The sequence below is a fragment of the Podarcis vaucheri genome (genome assembly GCF_965113315.1).
Source record: "Podarcis vaucheri genome assembly, chromosome: 8".
NCBI lineage: Eukaryota > Metazoa > Chordata > Lepidosauria > Squamata > Lacertidae > Podarcis > Podarcis vaucheri.
Genome location: NC_138766.1, coordinates 60,081,739 through 60,104,955, shown reverse-complemented (window position 1 = coordinate 60,104,955; position 23,217 = coordinate 60,081,739). Strand labels below are relative to the sequence as shown.

At 42.1% G+C, this 23,217-nt stretch overlaps 2 protein-coding genes across 6 annotated transcripts in view; one reads left to right on the top strand and one right to left on the bottom strand.

Moving 5' to 3' along the window:
* PREX2 (phosphatidylinositol-3,4,5-trisphosphate dependent Rac exchange factor 2) overlaps nucleotides 1-23,217 on the bottom strand; it is a 117,877-nt gene that overhangs the window by 36,981 nt on the left and 57,679 nt on the right. For 3 of the 4 annotated variants that reach the window (XM_082233728.1, XM_082233729.1, XM_082233726.1), the window contains 12 exons: nucleotides 22,753-22,856; nucleotides 20,517-20,566; nucleotides 20,209-20,284; nucleotides 19,297-19,369; nucleotides 18,455-18,597; nucleotides 16,428-16,520; nucleotides 15,063-15,211; nucleotides 14,283-14,368; nucleotides 13,020-13,165; nucleotides 4,735-4,852; nucleotides 4,008-4,192; nucleotides 1,641-1,802 (listed from right to left, as the gene is read on the bottom strand). In XM_082233728.1, the coding sequence (XP_082089854.1) occupies nucleotides 1,641-1,802; nucleotides 4,008-4,192; nucleotides 4,735-4,852; nucleotides 13,020-13,165; nucleotides 14,283-14,368; nucleotides 15,063-15,211; nucleotides 16,428-16,520; nucleotides 18,455-18,597; nucleotides 19,297-19,369; nucleotides 20,209-20,284; nucleotides 20,517-20,566; nucleotides 22,753-22,856 (1,385 nt within the window). The remainder of the gene's footprint in view (nucleotides 1-1,640; nucleotides 1,803-4,007; nucleotides 4,193-4,734; nucleotides 4,853-13,019; nucleotides 13,166-14,282; nucleotides 14,369-15,062; nucleotides 15,212-16,427; nucleotides 16,521-18,454; nucleotides 18,598-19,296; nucleotides 19,370-20,208; nucleotides 20,285-20,516; nucleotides 20,567-22,752; nucleotides 22,857-23,217) is intronic. The other variant, XM_082233727.1, reaches the window with a different exon arrangement.
* LOC309538455 (uncharacterized protein) overlaps nucleotides 1-23,217 on the top strand; it is an 83,955-nt gene that overhangs the window by 50,399 nt on the left and 10,339 nt on the right. The window lies entirely within an intron of this gene.

Genomic DNA, 23,217 nt, shown 5'->3' with positions numbered 1-23,217 from the left:
GCGACTATTACCCAGGCCTTAAAACTTCTCTGAGAAATAATGAGATAATAATAAGCACTGCAGGAAGCCAGTGCATTTCTGTTTATAGATTTCAAACTTTCACAATGAAGCTAACAGCACACTTTTGTTACTATGGTTACATTAACCTCCCTAAAAGAAAGGCATAGCTATTCTTGGAATGAAACAGGTTACTAACAGCCATCAAGAACAGTAAACATTTTTGAAACGGCAAATTTGCAACATGATTATGGATTTTGGAAAGGTCTTATCTGAGAAGTTGATGAATATGTGGGTTTATAATAAGATAATGTATCAGGTATAGTAATTATATATGCCTTCCCCTTGTGGTTGTGCCAATGTACTTCCTTCTGACCTAGTATGATCTTGCTATTCTTATCCTGGAAACTGCACATCACATTAAATTCTTGTAAAGTAGGCAAGAAATAGGAAAAGCATAATGTATTTGGCTACATTGAATTTCTGACTGAGCAGTTAAAATACCCATCTGAGGCAGTCAAGTTGAAGTAAGGTGAACAGACAGACAGACAGACAGGGTTTAATAAATAGATTGCTAGCTATATTTATTTAGACCGTGAAAGGTTTTTGAACCATTTATTCTAAAGTCAAGTGGTGGAGTGTTAAAGTCCCCCCCCCTCTCTCTCCCCACTTGCAAATTGCAAACATTTGCTTGCCAGGTTCCAGTTTAGAAATATCATTTTAGTCCATAAAACAAAAGACCCAGTTTCAAAGTACAAATGTAAAATTCTAATGCGTGTCTAATTCTTGTGAAATGCAAGCAAAATAAAGGATCACTAGGACAGGGGTGGGGAAACCCCTTTCGGCCAGAGGGCTGGGTCAAATAGCGGCCAACCTTCTACTGGCCGCATTTGAGCAGCATGCTTTCAGCACTGTTTAGATTTGACGCCAAATGCAAGCTGCACTGGTTTTGGACCCAGTCAGCAGGGATCAGCCCACTCAGGCGCTCCGGACAGGAGCTCCCAAATGGATTTGCTTCTGCCTGAAAGCAACAGGACTTGCATTCGGCACTAACTAAACAGCAGCGAATAGAAGCCATGGCTGCAATAGAACTTTGATAAGGACATTCTTGGGTTCCTGATTCTTTCTTTGCAGCCACAACTTTACTTGTCCATACCTTTCATCTTATTACATCAGGTGAATGACCTGTCAGTGTGGTCAGCCCAAAACAGTCTGTTGAGCAGAACTGGGAGGTCTGGCAAATCTAACTAGGCCTGCAGGTCAGGTTCCTATGGTTGCTCTCCTATCTATCCATTGTTCAAAGGGGGAATGGATAAAATGAACATTTGAAACAGCATAACTAACAAGATAATAAAATATTATTATAAGCATAGACATTTTTCTGTATTATGGCTGATTATTTCTTTTTCTTTAACATCATTAATGTGCATGATATCTCACAAATTGGACAGCTGCCTGATCTTTTATTTAACATAGAATTTGACCTAGAGGAGACAACAGAGGAAGGAGAGGGGGAAATGTAGGTAGGAGTAAACAGTGGGAGAGCTAGTATCTCAGTTACACATATTTAGTTCCAGCTGAGTATTTTTAATTTCTAAACAAAGTCAGTAAATCCCCCCCCCAATTTTTTTTTTGCTCCTTACCTTTTTATAACTAGTGATCCTTCTGCAAATGTGCTCAATTTTCTCACTGCAAGTGGCACTGAATTTACTCTGAAGTTCAGTGGGGATGACTTCATTTAAACTATTCAGACTATTACAGTTTTGCACAAATTGCTCATCACTTTTTGCTAAAGCTTCGAGAATCTGCGAGTAAGACAAAAGCGGTGGATTGTGTTGGTGTTAAAAAGACTGACATTAGATATCAGTGTAAACAAACAAGTAATGCAGGACAATAAACATTTTTTCTTGCAGAGGATATTTCTTTTCAGATTTAAGTATGCTGCTTGTCAGCAATAGCTCCCAGATACTAAGCTGCAATTTTGTTTGTTTGTTTGTTTATTTAATTCATTTCTATACAATTTTCTATATGCCTTACCTGCCCTCCTTAAGCACTAGTCAACTTGGCTATCGCTTCTTCCTTCTTCTCCCTCCTCCTTTCAATTCCTTTATCCCTGTGAGTTGGAACCTGATTTCCTTAACACTCTGCCCTTGTCATATTTGTATTGTTTAAAACAAACCCCAAGCTCGTTACAATTATAAATAAAAGAGAACATGTCAAAGGAACCTCAACCCTGAACAGAGGTTTTAATTGTAGAGTAGAGGCTTGCAAAGCCCATTGGCTGTCATTAACCCGTCCTCCCTTCACAATAACTTGGCAATATTGTTTAGAGGGAAACAGATCCAGGATACAGACTCCAGATCCTATATACAACTGCAAAATATGCAAAATCAAAAGGCCTAATAAATTAATTTATTCTATGTGAAATAATAATCTTTTATTGATTTTTTATTGGAATTTGGTAAAAGTCAAAGTAATTGGGAATTTACTAATCACCCAATTTTTGCACACATTGTAATTATAGTTATAGCTTATTACACTTGCCCTAGAACTGAAGAAGTTAGTTCATGTAATTATAGACAGAAAGCTTTTAAACTCTTACTTTCTGAATCAGCACATTAATTAAAGGTTTCTAATTGCTTGTAAGAGTTTAATTTTCTGCAGGTTTAATTAATAATGCAAAACACACCTGCAAACATAATCCCTTGGTTATAACTACAAAGACTGCTGTTAAATCATTACTAAGACATCTGGACCCTGTTCTTGATTTTCAAATTATTATATTTTTACCAGCTCTAAAATATTCATTGCTATATGGTTTCCTATTTTTAAAAAATTAAGCTGCTTATTAATTAGGCTTCACAGCTTTGGAGAAAAGAAATCTACGAGGATTACTATATCCAACACTCAAACACAGTTACCCTTCCATTGTTTCACATTACAGTGGTGCCCCGCAAGACGAATGCCTCGCAAGACAAAAAACCCGCTAGACGAAAGGGTTTTCCATTTTTCGATGCGCTTCGCAAGACGAATTTCCCTATGGGCTTGCTTCGCAAAACGAAAACGTCTTGCGAGTCTTGCGATTTTTTTCGCCTCCCCCCTTTTTCTAAGCCGCTAATCCGCTAATAGCCTTTTAGCCGCTAAGCTGCTAAGCCTTTAATAGCCGCTAAACCGCTAATAGCGCTAATCCGCTAATAGCGCTAATCCGCTAAGGGTTACTTCGCAAGACGAAAAAACCGCTAGACGAAGAGACTCGCGGAATGGATTAATTTCGTCTTGTGAGGCACCACTGTACTTCTATTTGCTACAAGGTGACTTACCAAGGCCTTGGACCAGTCAACGTAACTTACCTCTGGATGGTAAAGACTGAGCAAAGTGAAGGTGCCTTATGCACCTAGTTCAAGAAAAAAATTAACTCACTTCTTCACCCAGAATGCAAAAGGCTTTTTTTATAGGGTCTGGCCTGGTATCTGAGTGACGTTTCATAACAAAAAACATGGGCAGAGTATTCCTGGAACATTATGACTTCAGTTAATTAACTGCCATGCCCCAGGGCTTTCTCCCCCTCCTTGTCTCTTGTATTTCCTCATTTATTACATAGTTTAATTTATAATTATTAGTTAATATTTCTGTGTGAATGGTTTTGTGGTGTTTGCTCAAAAGGCAACATGAATATACAATAATTAAATAAATGGATTCCTGGAAAAAACTGTATATTTCCCTTAAAAAAAACTTTTGTGGGGTATGGGGGGTATAGTTGGAAAAGTAGCGAAATTTTTACTTCTTCAGCATTTGTTGTTTTGAGTTTAGAAGCTCAATTTATGACTACACTACAACTTAATTTTCTTTCTGGGTGAATGACCACAATTCATGACCATCGATAGGACACAGGTCACTGGCAAAGAATACAATAATCATATCCACAAATCATATTCATAAATAGGGTGTGCTGCTTCAGTGATCAAAGGAACAATAAAGAACTAAACAAATAAATATTTTATGTTTCATACCTTTGCAGTCAAGCTGAAAAAGCCCTTTGGTTCAATCATCTTTTCCAAAACATGGCATTTTATTCCCGCCGTGCTGTCATACTCGTAAACTACACCATATTCCAGGTGAACATTATCAACAGTTAGACTGACATGGTCCTTCCGCCCATCAATTATTGCCATAGTATTAAATTTGTCAATTACTTCTAAAAACAAATTTAAAAATCAAATTGTTTTGAATCCTATTATGCTTACTAAACTAACTAATATGCCTAAGTTAACTAATTTACTAAATAAACACCTATTTCATTTTGCTAAATTAATGATTGAACAGGGTGAGTCAGGTGAAAGAGACTGTGGTGCAGATACTGTGTCTCTGAAACATGGTTCATTTGTTGTAAAGGGATTTTAAAAATATTATCTGCAAACCAAAGCTGTAATCACAGTAACAGACAACCAAAATATGAGTATGCCTTGCTGTTATTCTGTGGGCACAATCCAATATGAAAATAAGCATGCTTAAATCCAGGGTTAGGGAATCTTCTGTATTGCATTCACAAGATAAAAATATACTATGATAGTAGATATGTAATAGCTAATAAAACCATGCAAACAAGCAATAACTGCACTTTATCTTGTACTTTTAATTGTATTATACGAACAGGGGAAAATTGTGTTTGCTTTGGTAAGGGTAACATCCAAAGCTCACCTTTATTTTGCTTAATAACAAAGAAACAAATAATCCTACCTTCTACTTTGCAGTCAAAGGCATCTCCTCCATCTTCCCCCAAGGGTTTGGAGTTTGTTCTTTGAAGATCTTCCTGGGCACTCTCAATACTGTTATATACCCACTGAATAGAATCTTGCTGTAGGAAAGTAATAACAATGATGAAAGTTTTTACTTTACACAAGTTTTTACTTTACACACACACACACACACTAATTCATATTAGCTTTGCCAGAGAAACCGTGTTTTTATTCTAGATGAACCAAAAAGGAGATTTGGTATTTTACATTTTTAAGTCCCCTAAGCACACACATCCTTTTTGTGTGTGAGAGAAACCCAAAAGAGGGCAAATATGTGCACAAGATATTATTGTTGTGGAATTCCCTCCCAAGAGATGTTAGATTAGTTCCTTCATTATACTGCCATGGGAAGGCTGATTCAGACAGGCCTCTGAAAATTAAGGTACAAACAATGTTGATCACTGGGATGCTGTCAGGGCAAACCATTTTACTTGCTGGTTTTAAATGTTTTGATGTATTTTAATTATTGTTTCTATCTAGTTTGCTTTTATTACTTTATATTTTATAATTTAATAATTTTTTTTAATGTGGAAAATTGCCCTGAATCCCAACTTGGGAGAAAGGCAGGATATAAATATATTAAATAAATAATAGAAAGCTGTTGCTTGCTGGGTGTTCACCACAAAAATTAACAGATGAGAGAGAGGAAAGCATGGTTTTAAATTGCATTCACTGTAGCAAAACCAGATCACTTCATCATTTGTTTTACTTCAAAATTTGTTCCCAGATATGTAGAACTTTGCTGGACTGGCAAAAAAAAAGTGAATCCATCCCCCCCAAAAAATGTTAATTAATTTACTTAATATATTTGAAATCAATCTCATGCTGAATTACTGAAACATTACATCCCCCATAGAAGCTTATATCACCCGCACTTAAATGCAGCTGGATGAACCACAAAAATAGCTTGTGTTCTGATAGAATTGAAAACATAGCCTCTAAAGGGAAACGTGTGGGATGAAATGAAAGTTAAGCAAGAACAGCAAAAAAATACAGTTTTGGCACATTGCTCTCATAAACTAGAGCTTAAACTTATTTCTCTTTCACGATCATTGCAATTATATTCATGAAGAATTCAAAATACATTGTATTTACCAGATGAGGTTTAAATCGGAATTCCATTTAGATAGATTCTTTATTGTCATTACACTAGTGCAGCATTGCACAAGTGCAACGAAATTGGATGCCAACCCTTAAAAACAACAAAAACAAAACAACAGCAACAACCAACAAACCACCTTCCAGCCACACCCACACCCATCAAACTCCCCGGTCTCACTATCGAGTTACAGCATTCAAAAAGGCCACAGCTCTTGGATAAAAACTGTTTTTCAGTCTATTTGTCCTAGACTTGATGTTTCTATACCTCCTGCCAGAAGGCAGTAGTGCAAACAAACTATGTCCCGGGTGAGATGGATCCCGCAGGATATTGTTTGCTTTCCTAAGGCAACGGGAACCGTACAGTTCTTCCAAAGTTGGGAGAGGTTGACCAATAATCCTTTGGGCTGTGGTTATGACCTTCTGGAGCACCTTCCTCTCCCTAGCTGTACAACTGGAGAACCAAGCACAAATACAATATGTAAGTATGCTTTCTATGGAGCCTCGGTAGAAGGACACCAGCAGTCTCTCACTCAGATTGTTCTTTTTTAAAAGTCTGAGGAAATAAATTCTCTGCTGGGCCTTCTTCACCAGAGCAGTGGTATTTGCGCTCCAAGTCATGCCCTGATCCATAGTCACTCCCAGAAACCTGAATTCCGCCACCCTCTCCACCCGTTCCCCGTTGATATACAAGGGCTGAATGTCCGCCTTTTTTCCCCTGTAATCCACCACCAATTCCTTGGTCTTAGCCGTATTGAGAGCCAGATTGTTCTCAATGGTATGTTTTAAATCTTTACTTTATCTTACAACACCCTGTTGCCAAAACTGACAACACAAATCTCCTGAAGATTCGTATATAATAGTGAAAACAAAGAAGATAATCTATCAGAGTATAAAATTTAAATATTGCTTATTTAATTACATCTTGAGCACCTGTTGGTAGGGTACATTCACCAAAGCAAAGCAGGACTGTTTGGATACATATTTATTCGGTTCTTCAGAAAATACCCTGGGAACCAGTGCCCTTGTTGGATTCTCAAGATCATCAGTATAACCCATAGTCATTTTTTACCAATATAAAGCTGTTCAGAAGTGCAATAAGTTTTGTTTAACTACCGTTAAGATGAAACCTATTGCACTTCACTGGAGCTTTATGGTCAGCCTTTGTCTTATCTCTAATAATCCTTCTTTGGAAATGTTACTTAAAAGGCTGTTGGAGGGCATATTCGGCACTAGGTCAAATTTCTTTATATCCCTTAGCTCAGCTTTTCACCCTGCATGTGCTGGTTTCGGCTATAGATAATCTTCCCTGAATGCTGGAAAAGAGTAAAGCATTCATAATAATCTCCCTACATCCTGCTCCAAAGCTTTTATTTAAAAGTTGGTCCTCTTTGACTTCAGCAGAACTCAGTTCTAATGTGTGGTTCAAATTAGATTAGACAACAGCTTTAGAATAACTGACTATTATATATTTTTAACGTTCATTTGCCAAGGAATGGAAGCGAACTGCATTTTTTGTTTAAGTAGTGTCAGGGAACTGACATCGGAGGAAAGGGAAGTGGTAAGGCTCCCAGAGACTGGGAGAGAGTCAACAGCCAAAGCAGGGACCAGCAGGGGGAGCGCGGGGTCTCTGGAGGAGGATCTCAGTAATGCTGAGAGAGACGCAGCAGCCCAGGCAGGAAGCAGCAGGGGAGAGAAAGGGGTGAGAGACACTTCGAGCGAAAATAGCGGGGAGGTGTCAGAAGCTACTGCAGGGAGACCCATGCTTCGCCGGAAGCTGCCACGTCGTGAGTCCAGGAGACGCGTTTCCGTTAAGGAACTTCTTTGCTGGAAGCGCTTCCGCAGACAGCCACTGTCAGATTCTACTAGTGACTAGAGCAGACATGTCTGAGGAGCTCTGTCACACACAGAGGTTTGTGGGGTCGCACAAACTCTGAAGGGGCACAATTTTAAGCACAAGCAGCTAATCATCCCCTGACAGCAGTCTGACAGTCTCTGTACGCTGCCTGTGCAGGAGAAAGCATCATGAGCAACCCAGTCGGAACCGGAGACGCAGGGGTTGGAGCTGGTCCAAGCTTGGAAGAAAGGTATCAAGCTCTGGAGGTCCAACTTGCGCTGCAGACGGCGAGGCTCGAGGAGAGAAGGGCTCAGGATGCTGACAAAAAGGGGAGAACCACTCAGTTCCCCAGAAAGGTACCAGGATTGGTGCAGAAGTTTGGGGGGGACCCCAAGGATTACCATGCCTTTAGGACTGAGATGCAATATGCTCTGAATGTGCAGTTTGATGAGTTCCCTGATGAGGAATCGCGAGTTGCGTTCGTAATTGGGCATCTTGAGAAGGGGGCGCGGGACTGGGTTCGACCCCTGATGGCAACGCACAACGATATCCTAAAGGACACTATGAAATTCTTTCGTGCAATGGATATCATGTTTTCCAGCGATATTGAGGAAGGGGTGGTACGCAGACAGCTAATGGCTTGCAAGCAGGGAAGCAGATCTGTCCGTGAGTACTGGACTGAATTTACCATGCTGATTCACAGATTGGGGTGGGATTTATCGGCGGCACCCATTCAGATGCTATTTGAAGAAGGTCTTTCTTCAGCTGTGAAAGACGAGCTGGCCAGGAGCCCCAGGGCGGGGTCTATGGATCAGCTGACCAAATCTGCGCTGACCATTGGAGCGCGCCAGGAGGCAAGAGCCTTGGAGAGGCGGGAAGGGAGAGGGGAACGTTGGAAGGAGTTACGCATTCCAGACATTCCTGAGCCAGCTTTCCCGCCGGCAGAGCCGATGGAAATCGGAACAGCCCGCGCGCGCGCAGTTTCAAAGCCCAGTGAGGGGGCGAAGAAGGAGGGAAAGGGAGCCCGGAAATGCTATCTCTGCCAACAGCCAGGCCACTTTGCCAGAGTCTGCCCCCAGAGGAAGGAATGGCAAGGGATGGTGGGAGCTGTTGAGGGGGAAGAGCAGGGAGAAACGGAGCAGGTAAAAGCCAACGCCTGGTTGCCAGCAGGGCACTGCAGCCAGGCCAAAGAGCAGTGAAAGTGCCCCTTCCCCAAGTGCCAGTGCCAGAAGCTCCTCGACCTGCTCTAGTGATTGAAGTGTCGCTAGAGCTGCAAAATGGACATCCCCTAAAAATAAAGGCGCTGTTGGACTCAGGCAGCTCCTGCAATTTCATGAGCAAGGAGTTTGCTGCTGAGCACCAGATACAGACTATCCCTTTAAGCAACCCCCTGCAGGTGACCACGATTGATGGCAGGGAACTGTTGGGAGGAGGCGTCAGCTTGCAGACCGTCCCAATGATAATGAGGGTGGCAAGGCACACAGAACTGATAGCGTTTAATGTGGCCACCTTGGGAGGCGCTCCCATTATTTTGGGAATGAGCTGGCTAGCCCTACATGATCCGCTGGTGGGCTGGCATCAAAGAGTGGTTTCCTTCGGTTCCGCACACTGCTTAGAACACTGCAGGGCGGAAAAGGGGTCAGCAGGGGCCCAAGCCACCCTAGCAGGGACGGAAGTGATGGAGAAGGGGAAGGTGCCACCACAGTATGCTGATCTCAGCGACGTGTTCAGCGAGAAGGAAGCGGACCAACTACCCCCGCATAGGCCCTTTGATTGCCAGATCAATTTACTCCCTGGAGCACAGCTTCCTGTAGGCAAGTTGTATGCCATGTCAGACAGGGAGATGCAGGAGTTGCGAGCGTTCATTGACAAGAACCTGAAGAGAGGCTTCATCAGAGAGTCCAAGGCAGCGGGGGGTAGCCCAGTGTTTTTTGTGGATAAAAAAAACACGGACAAGCCGAGGCTGGTATGTGACTTTCGGGCCCTAAATGCAGTGACAGAGCCGGCGGCTTTTCCTATGCCCAGGATTGATGATATTTTGACCAGGGTGCGAAAAGGAAAGATTTTTACAAAGCTGGACCTAAGGGGGGCGTACAACCTGATACGTATAAGGAAAGGGGATGAATGGAAGACCACCATGTTCACCCCTTTGGGGGCATTTGAATACCTCGTTATGCCTTTTGGATTACAAACAGGCTCCGCGTGTTTTCAAGCCTTTATGAACCATGTACTGGGGCCTTTGCTCTACAAGAATTGCGTGGCCTTCTTAGATGACGTGTTGGTGTATTCGGAGAATGAGGAGCAACATGTGAGAGACGTCAGAGAAGTGTTGAGCAGGCTGCAAGCCAACAGACTGTGGGTGAAACTGGAAAAGTGTCAGTTTCATACCAAGGAGGTGGAATTCCTGGGGTACCGCTTGTCAGACAAGGGGTTGGCCATGGACCCCGGCAAGGTTCAAGCGGTGCTGGAATGGAAAACACCCAAGACCAAGAAGGATGTGCAGAGGTTCCTAGGGTTTGGAAACTTTTATCGTAAGTTCATCCGAAACTTCGCCCACCTGACGGCGCCCATCACGGACTGTCTCAGCAGCAAAAAGAAGTTTGTTTGGACGGGGGAGGCGGAGCGAGCATTTGAGGAACTGAAAAGGGCCTTCGCCTCTGACGAACAACTTCTACATGTGGATTTACAAAAAAAGCTGAGGGTCGAAACAGACGCTTCTGACAGAGCCATAGGGGCGGTGCTTCTTCTGCAGCCGGGGAAGGAGGGGTCAGAGTGGCGACCGTGTGCCTTCTTTTCGCGAAAGCTGAACAAATCTGAGAGAAACTACACGGTGCACGACCGGGAACTTCTTGCGATTTATGAGGCCTTCCGGAGATGGAGGCACCTACTAATTGGTGCACAACAGAAGGTGCAAGTGTGCACGGACCATAAGAATCTAGAGTATTGGAGAACTGCGCGAGTGCTCAACCAAAGGCAGTTGAGATGGGCCCAGGAGTTCTCCAAATTTAACTTTGAGATTTGTTACGTACCAGGCCCGGAGAACGTTAGGGCGGACGCTCTCTCACGCAAACCTGAATATTTGGAGGGAGAGGGTGCACCCGAAGAGACCCATGTTATTCCCGAGGACCGCTGGGTGTGTGGGGCGGCTTTGGTGGGGCAAAGGGAACTGGTAGAGGGAACGGTGCAGGATGAATACGCCCAGGACAAACTCAGGGGTCTCAGGAGGGAGGGAGACAAACCCGGGGGTTTTGAGGAGAGAAACGGGGCGTTGTACTACAAGGGAGCGTTATACATACCTGAAGGGGAATTGAGGGAAAAGGTACTCAAGCAACTGCACGATAGCCCCACAGCAGGGCATTTTGGGCAACACAAAACCATGTGGCTGGTTACCAGGGAATTCTGGTGGCCCAAGGTCAGGGAAGATGTGCGTGAATATGTGAGAGGGTGTGACCGATGTCAACGAGCCAAGGGGGAGAGGCGGGCACCGGCAGGTTTATTAGAACCACTACCCACGCCGGAAAGACCATGGGAGGCAGTGGCAATAGATTTCATGACTGATCTGCCCAGGTCCAAAGGGAAGACAGCCATTATGGTTGTGGTAGACCTGTTAACCAAGATGGCCCACTTTATAGCCTGCTCACATGCGGTCACAGCAGAAGAAACCGCTAAATTGTTTGTGGAAAATGTGTTTAGGTTGCATGGTGCCCCCTTGAGGGTGGTTTCGGACCGAGGGAAACAATTTACTTCCAGGTTCTGGAGGAAGCTCATGAGCTTATTGCATGTAGAGGTGAATTTTTCCACTGCCCGTCATCCAGAAACCAATGGGCAGGCGGAAAGAGCTAATGGTGTCCTCCAGCAATATTTGAGGTGTTATGTGAATGACAGAGAGAATGATTGGGTGGAGAAGCTGGCGTTGGCAGAATTTGCCTATAACAATGCAGAGAACGTGTCCACGGGGATGAGCCCTTTTTTGGCCAATCACGGGTGTCATCCCCGAGCCTTCCCAGGGGGGGAGGGGGAGAACTGGAGCGTTCCTGCCGCAGAACAGTTCGTTGAAGAAATGGAAGCGATCCATCGCCAGCTCCAACTTAATTTAAACAGGGCGAAGGAGGAATATAAGAGGCAGGCAGACAAAACCAGAAGGGAAGGGGAAAGCATTAGGGTGGGGGACCAGGTGTGGCTGTCCACCCAAGGGTTACCATTTAAAGGAGGTTGTAAGAAGTTAAGACCCAAAAGACTGGGCCCATTTGAAGTCACGCAACAGGTCAACCCAGTGGCTTTCAGACTCCGGTTACCGAACCACATGAAGTTGCACCCAGTGTTCCACAGATCATTGCTGTCACCGTATATAGGGGACAGAGAGGGGAGGGTCAATAGGGGACCAGCTATGGAGGAAAAAGAACACAGCTACCATGTAGCGGAGATTCTCGATTCCAGGTGGAGGGGAGAGCAAGTAGAGTATTTGGTAATGTGGGAAGGGGAGCCGGAGTCGGAAAACACCTGGGTCAGGGCAGAGGATGTAGATGACGAGGTTTTGATTGAAACTTTTCATCAGAGATTCCCTAGAAAACCCCAGCCAGTGGCGAGGTTCCGGAGGGAATACTTCGCCACCACCGACGACGAAGAAGAGTTGGAGGGGTTCGCTGATTCCGAGGTGGAGGAGGATTCAGCGAGTCGGAACGAAGACCGATGGAGGGAATTGTTCGAGACGTCTGAAGATGAAGAGGATTCTTTTAGGGGTTTCAGCTCCTCACCACCCAGAGGAGAAAGTAGGGGCGGGGGAGAGGGGGGCCCTGGAGGGGAGGTGGATGTCAGGGAACTGACATCGGAGGAAAGGGAAGTGGTAAGGCTCCCAGAGACTGGGAGAGAGTCAACAGCCAAAGCAGGGACCAGCAGGGGGAGCGCGGGGTCTCTGGAGGAGGATCTCAGTAATGCTGAGAGAGACGCAGCAGCCCAGGCAGGAAGCAGCAGGGGAGAGAAAGGGGTGAGAGACACTTCGAGCGAAAATAGCGGGGAGGTGTCAGAAGCTACTGCAGGGAGACCCATGCTTCGCCGGAAGCTGCCACGTCGTGAGTCCAGGAGACGCGTTTCCGTTAAGGAACTTCTTTGCTGGAAGCGCTTCCGCAGACAGCCACTGTCAGACTCTACTAGTGACTAGAGCAGACATGTCTGAGGAGCTCTGTCACACACAGAGGTTTGTGGGGTCGCACAAACTCTGAAGGGGCACAATTTTAAGCACAAGCAGCTAACCATCCCCTGACAAGTAGCATTAACAATAAATAAATAAGCACCATCTTTACATGCATTGGACGTCTGTATTTCCTGCAGGCTGTGACATGGGCAATAACACTTGCATGAGTTTCTTTGCTGACATTAATCCCATTCACTTTAATTATGCACTGTCCAGGGTGGAGGCCAGCTGCTGCTGCTACGGTTCCTTGAAAACAGTTAGAAAAAATGCCAAGTTAGAAATTTCCTTCTTAGGAAAAAAAATGTTTGGTTTTATAGTTACTTGTTTATTCAAGAAAATGTTAAATTAAACCAACACTGTGATTCAACAGAATATGTACAAGGTGCTTTACATGAGAATCTCGCCCCCCTATAAATTGTTGGTGTGATCTATTTTGATAAGGTTATCAACTTGGTGGGAACTGGACACCTCTGGAATTAGTAGCCAATAAAGCAGGTCAATAAAGCTGATGAACAATGGTGACCATGCAGTCAAATAGCTAGAGGGGCCTCCTGCTGCTGCTGCCGCGCTGCCGGAGCAAGATTTCTGTTCTCATCCTGAAGCAAAGTTCTTAACCTGAAGCACTATTTCTGGGTTAGTGGAGTCTGTAACCTGAAGCATATGTAACCTGAAGCATATGTAACCCGAGGTACCACTGTATACTGGTATTTTGTTGTTGCTGCCCCTTTTGCCCATTTATTTATATCTATCCTAATCCTAAACATGTCAGTCTGGAACTTGTTTATTGGAAAACCTAAATTCAGGTATGAAGGTATGTTTATCTGTCCTGACCTCACGAAGGAGTCAGAGACAGTGAAAGTCACAGGGCTCAAAGGCTTCTTAACGGTGCATCTCAATGCAGCAAATCATGGCAGCTCAGCAGCATATAGAGAAATACCATGTTTGTCTTACCTATGATCTAAAAAAAGCTCATCAGTGTTGGCTTATTGTTCATAGATTGTTGCTGGGAAACAAACAGTGAGCCTGGGTTCAGATGACGGGCTCATAATGTAGTGTTGCCAAGAGGAGAGAGGAGCATAGCAGGGACTTCTGAGCAGCATGCACCAGTGTGCTGCTCATGCATGTTAAAACCATAGTTAAACAGTAGCTATGGTTTAATATGGTGCGTGAAAACCACTATAACCTTCTTTCATCACTACTATTCATAGAACAACTATCAAAGCAAATACCCATCAAGTATTGATCATATGACTCAGCCATATATATCTAAAGTAATTCCATCTACAGCTTTCTTTATTCGTGGGGATGGTTTTATTTAGAAAAGATATTCACAACTACAATCCACTTAAATCCCTCTGCCTACCTCTTCCAACAGCATGGACAACAGAAGGACCAAAACCTCGTATTTGGAATCCCAGGCCATCCACAGAGTCGGGGATCTTCACTGTCCTGAGTGCAAGAGAAACGTCATGGTGGAAGATCCAAAACCAGTGTGCTTATTACATTTATCAATTTTTACACAGAATATAGCAATTTACTACTAATAAAACTATTATTATTATTATTTAAAATTCTACTAAATTCTCAAACAATGAATTACACATGAAGCTTAGTTTTGAGAAGGGGGAATAAGCACTGATGAAGATAATAATAGTAATAATAGTAATAATAATAATAATAGTATTTATACCCCAGCCACTCTGGGCGGCTCCCAACAGAGGACTAAAAACAGAATAAAACTTCAAACATTAAAAACTTCCCTAATAATCAAGGAACACTGCTTATTCCAGAAAACGCCCTCTTCACGTGTTTAACCTATTGAATATTTATTTGGTGTTGACAAAATGTTAAAAAATAACAGAAAGAGAAATTTAAATCACATTTTCTGATATATTGATACATTATCATCTATTATCAATTCATAGTCTCATCATTATCATTATCAACAACACTAGATATTCCTTACTCTATATACAAATAATTTAAATTACTTAAATTCTTGTAAGTCCTTTCACCCATTAACCTTTACCCCCTATTCTGATCATTAAAATTTGGCAAAAGAGGGTTTCCTCTTTCCTTTTGTATCTGCATGCCTTTGCAACACACCTTCTTCACAACTGAGCAAACCAAAGTAACAACTTACTCCCTGGGTTTTGTGCTCACAAGCACCCTGAGGGACTTTCTACTGCTTAAACATGCTTTCAGAAAGTTATCCACTTCACTGAAGGGTCTCAGAAAAACTAGGTCACCATTAATGGCAAAGATCTTTTTCCCAACTTCCAGACCTGCCATCTAGATAAGAAAAGATAAGACATACACAATTGTTTTAACAGAACTAGTGATGTACTAATTTCCTTTACACAAAGGAAGATGCTGAAATGCCTGCCATGTGAGAGTATGCCGGCAGCTATGAAATCTACACAATCCACATTATTTTTGGAGGTCAAAGAAAAATCTCTGTTTTGTAAATTTCGAATTATTGGAAGCGAAGCATCACTTTGTTAATTATAATATTTATGCAGCCTTGACAGTAGTGACCAAAAAGTTTAAATTATTCCATATTATCTATCTTGGCTCACCTTTTTTCCATTTATCGAAAACCACTTTGCTTTATGGAGATATGCATTTGAAAGCACAGAACTTACTGAATATTTAGGTTTGCTGATACAGCTCAGAAACATACAGAAGCCCAACAGTACCTTCAAAATATTAATTCTTTTGACTGAAAACCTGAACTGCTATATTACAGAAGCCATTCACATCCAGTCAGTTTCATCTTGCAAAGAAAGTGCATACAGCTGCAAGGCTCTGTAATAAATGGAACTACTCAGGGAATATTTCTCAGGTTATTCAAAAGTTAAGCGTTTGAATGAAGGCAGAATAACAACCTTGTATTGACAACCTTATCACCAATAACCTGTTTCTCTTCCGAAATTGTTCCCTGACTTATGAAATGACAAAGAACTTTGTAGAGCCAACTTTGTATCCTGTACCCACTTATCTGAAAGTAAGACCAGCTAAAGTCAGTTGAGCTTACTTTTGAGTAGACATATATAGTTAGGCTCGTCCTGCACAGGTATGTTTCTTGCGCTAAGACAGAGTTGCTCAGACTTTATAAGAATATCTCTCTGTAAGAATATTTCCTGTGACTCCCCAACCAAAAAACCTGACCACCTCTTTGCAGCAGTTCTATACCAGCCCCACTTTTTCTCATACCCAACCCCCTACACAGACCACTTTAACATATCCCCATGAAAAATTCCTCCTACAAAGGCTTGCTCCCTGTACCAGCTCATCTCCAGCAGCATAGTCAACAACTCATGATCCCATTCCTTCCTTCCAACAATTCCAGTTTAGCAAAACCCACATTCTGGGAAATTTGAGCTCTGGCTACCTATAAACTTCATACAAATAATTCACAAGTGGGGAACCGCACTAGGAGTTTTCTAAGTTTTAAAAATATATTTGCAGACAGGAATATCTGTGAAGTAAAATAATCATGTATTACCTCAGCATTTGATCCCTTCTCCACTATTTTAATAATTGGCACTTTGTTTTTGTCTTCCAAGCCAAAACCATAGCTTCCTTCAGTTGATTTAATCTGTAAAAGAGAAATTGACACATATTGGGAAAAATATTTAAAATACATTTAAATTAGAACATGAGGTGCAATCAGGTGAGACTAAATCTTGACAAAATGGAGGTCTTGTCTGTTGAAGGAGCAAACACATAGCTTTGGTGTTCCTTGTTCAAGCATTGTTACTGGAAGCCAAAGTGGTGTCACTGTCATTTAGTGTCTATTCCAGCCACACTGGTTTGCCAACTATGATCTTTCCTAGACCAAGGAATGGTCACATTAATCCCTGCCATGTTAATCCACATTCTGCTCCCCCCACGCCCCTCTTCCTCCACCAGTGACTGATACTGCAGGATTTCCATGGGTTACCTATCTGCGACTGACCCCAATTTGAGAAGTTAATAGTAACTTACTATGCCCTTAACAACTTAAGATCCAAAGACTTGAAGGAGCGCCTCTCCTTATGCCTGCCGATGTACTGAGATCTGCAGGGAAGGCCCTTCTTGTTGCTCTAACATTGGGTGCAGTGTCACAACGTAGTCCCAGCTTGCTGCATTTTAAATTGTGGTTGCATCTAATACTGGCTTTAAATTGTTATTGAAATTGTTATTATTTTACTGTATTGATGCTTTGGGCTGTAACCCATTCTGATAAAAGTGATGAAGGGCAACTTGAAAACCAACCAACCAAATGTAAATAAGATTAAATAAATGTTGCCAAGAGCAAACTGTTAACACTTTGTGGTTTATTTAAAATGTGGCCACCTAACAACCTGTACCTATGAGCCTCAGTCCTGACAAGTGTAGCCAACTTCCTGACTGATGTCACCATTGCTCTATGTCAACACACAATGGGATACCTCAATCTATGTTGCTTTCACACAAAAAGCTTCCTCTCGTAGGTGTATCATCTGCTGGAAAGTGAAAGGTGGCAGAAAGGACTGGGGTAAGACAAGGGCTGAAACAGGACTTAAGCTGGCCGGCAGCTATTCAAGATGGATGTTCTTCATACAGTCTAAGGTGCCAGAGACTAATTCTAGGCATTCTGTGTGCCTTAAATCTGTGCCACTATGTCACAGCTTCCAAGAGGAGGGAACTTCTGACATGATCTCTGCAATGCCATTACTGCAAATGCCCAGTCTAGCAGAGACACAGGGAACCAATGTTGTTGTTGTTGTTTTGTTTAATGGTTGTTTTCAGTATTTCATTCATCTGTGGGGTTGTTGTTGTTGTTTTTAATTAGCCAACCCAATACAGAAAGGAAAAAGCATCAATGTGATGATGATGATGATGATGATGATGATAAAGGAATCTCAATCAGGCCCTAAAGGCTGCTAAATGTAACCTGGCTTCTCATCCAGAGAAACTCAGTGCTCAGGAACAGACTTAATCATCAGCTTATCTGCTTCCTTGATGACCTGTCAGTTATTTGTCTGCTTATCTGTCTGCTGGAACATTCACACATCCACCTCTCTGTCTGCCTGATTATTTCTCTGCTTGACCACTTGCTCAGTCACCTGTGATACCTGCTGCTTGCCTCCAGGCCACTAGCCCTTGCACTAAGATATGACACAAGTCACTCAAAAAGATTTATATGACTCCCCAGTTGCTGAAAAAAATATATCACTCAGGTCACCTAATCAGCTTATAAAAATAGTAGCCAAAAAGTCAATATACAGTAACAATCATCAGATGACATTCAGAAGAGGATGCAGGAAAACAACCCTAGGAATAAAATTCAAATAAATGCAACAATAAAACACAGTAGAAGTGATACCATATTGACTTAGGTGGAAGTCTTGGGTAAAGAAAAAAAAAGCTTGTTATTTTGTGCACCAAAGAAAACATACTGGCTGACCATTGGGCCTCCCTATCAAGTGTATATTAAATAATATGTGTATACGTACACACATGCATTAATGCATGCACACATACTTCATTAAAAACAAACAAACTTACCAGCAGTGATTTGGCTATTACATTTTCCACTACTTTTAGATCATGTTTCATGAGCCTGTGCTTCATGTTTGAGCCTTCCATTTCTTCATCAGCAAAAAAACGAAAGAGAAGTGGTTCATCTTTGAACTCACTTTTTTCCAGCACTGTTTGATATAAAAATAATATTATTTTTCTGTGACGCCACAAACTCATTTTGCTATTGATATTCTGATTTTGCTTAAGCATGTACAAGTGAAACAGCCACATATTGCTTCCCTGTACCCCCCTTCCTCTCGTTTCCCCTATGACAAATTATAGATTTTAGGCTCCTCACAGCAGAGACCTGTCCTGCATGTTCTAAAACTCCAGAAATACTTCAATGATGGAAAATGTATTTTTGCACATAAATCAACAATGGAAGAATTCTGTGTTTGGGGCATTTAGTACTGTTGACCACATTAGCTATCTGTGGCATGCTTTGGAACATACCCACCCATAAGAAAACACAAGGTATACCATGCAAAAGTTTACATAGGATAAATATTACCTTTATTAAAACATACATTGGTGGCTCAAGCATGTGAGCCACATTGTTCCAGGTACAGGAAAAAATATTTTGCTTCACAAGCCTTACATTATTGATGGCCACCAAGCTTGGGCATTCTTCTTCTTTGGCCATGCAATACTGAGACACAAAAGTATCTCCTAAGTGAGGGTTTTCAGTAGTAAAACACAAGGAGGGGGAATGTGTGGCCTTCTCATCATCCATTGGCCATGCTCGCTCGTGCTGATGGGAGCTGGAGTATCTGGTTCAAGAGTTCCAGACTTACAAATTAAGGAGTACTTGAATGAAAATTGCATACCGTGGTGCATAAATCCATTGTCACAAAGTGCTATTCCAAAGATCATTGCTTCTTCTCTTGTCCTACAATCTCCCTATTAATAAATAATATGTACCTCAATGTAAATATCACAAGCAACAATTCTAAATCAGGAAAACAACCATGTATCACTTTTGAAACATGTACAAAAACTGGGTTGCGTATAAATCCATTGCTTTAGAAGCCTTGTATCAGTCCTAGAGTGTTACTGATAAAAAGTTGACACCTCCATTGAGGAACAATAACCTTTATTAACATACTTATTTTGGATGGTATCTAATGCTGCACAAGTGGAATAGCCTTCTGTTTCTGTGGTGATTCCACCATGGCCCCTGCAGCTGCCTACATGGCTCCAAAATCTGCATGTGGGCAGCTGCAATGTTGGGGGAAGAGGACAGTGAAGTCTCCTGGCAGAACTGGAAGTCCATTCTACTCAGAGCACAAATAGGGTTGGGTACAAAAAAAACCCAACTTACAAAAATTGAAGGCAACAAAATCATGACATTTCAAAAAGACTAAAACCCCAACACATCCATGTTCCCACTTAAAAGGCAAAGGAGAGAGAAGAAGTAAATCCATAGGGGGCCACGCCTCCTTATAAGGGTCCCACGGAGGGAGGGAGGTCAAAAATCTTGTCTCCTAGTGGTCCAACACAGAACTCTGCCCATGCAGCACTGGAAACAATCCAATAAAAGGGGAATAGGGTGGGCATTAGCATTCTACTGTATCACTCACTGGTAGTTTCCCAATAATGCCAGGTGCTGATGTTGGCCTTGAGGTGTATATAGAGCTACAAGTTAATTTCTACATCATGGGAAAATCTGTATTGATAATAGCAGTTAGTAGACATTCCATTTGCTAATCAAGGCTATGTGCTTCAGAGCATTTTCCTACCTGTGCAATTAGCCAGTCTATCAATTTATTGGCCATGACTATAGATTTGTAGGTTCTTAGATGGTAATCTTTATCTCTAAGGAAATAAAACATACAAAATAATTCAATCCCAAATTGACATATTTGACATTTATTGAATATCACACATAACAAGTCCCATGATTTAGCCATTGCCACAGTTGTTCCCTGTTGCAACAACTCCACCTTACTCTCCATTACCAACACATTAATCAATCTTTCGCCCTGCCTATGTGGGGAGCAACTACTATCTAATGTTCTGAAGCAAAAGCTCTGAAAACAAGACTTACCTTACCACAGGAGTAAACAGGCTGTGCAGACGACAATATAATCTTACACCCTGTTAAGAGATATAAACAGATTTAATGCTAAACCAATGTTCAAATAAAAAACAACCACCAATAAGCACTTGTTCAAAACCAGTTAATTCAAACTAATACTGGGTTAGATCCAACCTTAGTTATGTTTAGAGAACCTTAGTAGGCATTCTTGTAAATTCAAAACACATTGGTGGCCACAAAAATTTTATTTTTAAAAAGCTAGATTGCTTTTAGAATGCTAGAAAGGTACACAAATTTAAAATTTCGATCAGCCTACTGAATAGACTCAACTCTGAGCATGACCAACCTGAGGCTAATCAGCATTCTGAATACTGCTATAAATTGTAGTATTAAAGTGGCAGACTGGTAAAGCAACTATCACAGGCACAAATGCTCCAAAATTTAGCTACGTTCCTACTCAGCCACCTCCATTGATTAGTCAATGAGTATTTAAATACACCCCTTCATGGATCACTGCCTTGCCGTGGCGAAGGGGCTTGAATAACTCAGAGAAGCTATGAACTATGCCAAGCAGGGCACCAAAGATGGACAGGTCATAGTGGAGAGTTTTGACCAAACGTGATCCACCTGGAGGAGGTCATTCCAGTATCCCTGCCAAGAAAACTCCATGGACAAAGACAACAGGCATATAAAAGTTATGACGCTGGAAGATGAGCCCCTCAGGTCGGAAAGCATCCAACATGCTACTGGGGAAGAGCGGAGGACAAGTACAAGTAGATTCAGAGCTGATGAAGCGGCTGGGCTAAAGCCGAAAGGACGCTCAGTTGCAGATATGCCTGGAAGCGAAAGGAAAGTCCAATGCTATAAAGAAAAAAATTGCATAGGAACCTGGAATGTAAAAACCATGAACCTTGGTAAGTTGGATGTGGTAAAAAATGAGATGGCAAGAATAAATATTGACATCCTGGGCATCAGTGCTTGATCACCTCATCTGTCTCCTGACAAGAAGCTACAGTTAGAACTGGATATGGAACAACTGATTGGTTCAAAATTGGGAAAGGAGTACGACAAGGCTGTATATTGTCTCCCTGCTTATTTAACTTATATGCAGAATTCATCATGCAAAAGGCTGGGCTGGATGAATCCCTAGCTGGAATTAAGATTGCCGGAAGAAATATCAACAACCTCAGATATGCAGATTACACAACCTTGATGGCAGAAAGTGAGGAGGAATTTAAGAACCTTTTAATGAGGGTGAAAGAGGAGAGCGCAAAATATGGTTTGAAGCTCAACATCAAAAAAACGAAGATCGTGGCCACTGGTCCCATCACCTCCTAGCAAACAGAAGGGGAAGAAAATGGAGGCAGTGAGAGATTTTACTTTCTAGGGCTCCATGATCACTGCAGATGGTGACAGCAGCCACGAAATTAAAAGACGCCTGCTTCTTGGGAGAAAAGCAATGACAAACCTAGACAGCATCTTAAAAAGCAGAGACATCACCTTGCCAACAAAGGTCCGTATAGTTAAAGCTAAGGTTTTCCCAGTAGTGATGTATGGAAGTGAGAGCTGGACCATCAAGAAGGCTGATCGCCGAAGAATTGATGCTTTTGAAATATGGTGCTGGAGGAGACTCTTGAGAGTCCCATGGACTGCAAGAAGATCAAACCTATCCATTCTTAAGGAAATCAGCCCTGAGTGCTCACTGGAAGGACAGATCGTGAAGCTGAGGCTCCAATACTTTGGCCACCTCATGAGAAGAGAAGACTCTCTGGAAAAGACCCTGATGTTGGGAAAGATGGAGGGCACGAGGAGAAGGGGACGACAGAGGATGAGATGGTTGGACAGTGCCTGGCGTGCTCTGGTCCATGGGGTCACGAAGAGTCAGACACGACTAAACAACAACAACAACAACAACAACATTTAAATACAGCCATTTCTCATAGTTGTCATTTTGGTATACAACAGCAATATTGTCTTTCAAATGTAGGTGATTACCCCACTCCAATATGCATTCTTATCCCATACTGAGCAACCTATAAAGTATAGGGAAAGGACCTCACTGGGCCCAGTGAACTGGAGAACAGGTTTATCATTCTCCTTCTGAGAATACTTATTGTGTTATAATTTCATACATTCAAGCTCGTTTGTGTGCAGTGATGGATGAATTGTTTTAATATAGAAAAATATTTTTTTATAAGAATATCTGGTAAATTTATACTATACTATGACATTATAAGGTTTATACCTTGGAAATTACGTCCTGCATTTCACTTCTCGGATAGTATGTGCCATCATCGTAACGGAATCTGTAGAGCATGTGCTCAGGCTTGAACTGATGCTTGTCAGTAACTAAAGCAAAGGCAAACATAAAAGACAGATGAAAAAAATCTAGTGCACCCGAGATGTGTTTTCAGAACCTTCTCTATTTCTGTGATTCTAATTTGCTTAAACTATTTTTAATACTGAATTTTAAATTGTTGTAACCCACCCTAAGACCTGCTGGTGAAACCTTATATGGTTGCATTTTTGTTAGCTTTCTGCCATGTTCCCAGATCCCTTTTATTGAGAATCCATTAGTATATACAGTTGGACCTCTTAAGTTGAACGCCTTGCGAGTCGAACATTTTGGCTCCCAAACGCTGTAAACTTGGAAGTGAGTGTTCCAGTTCGCGAACATTCTTTGGAACCCAAACATCCAATGCAGTTTCCG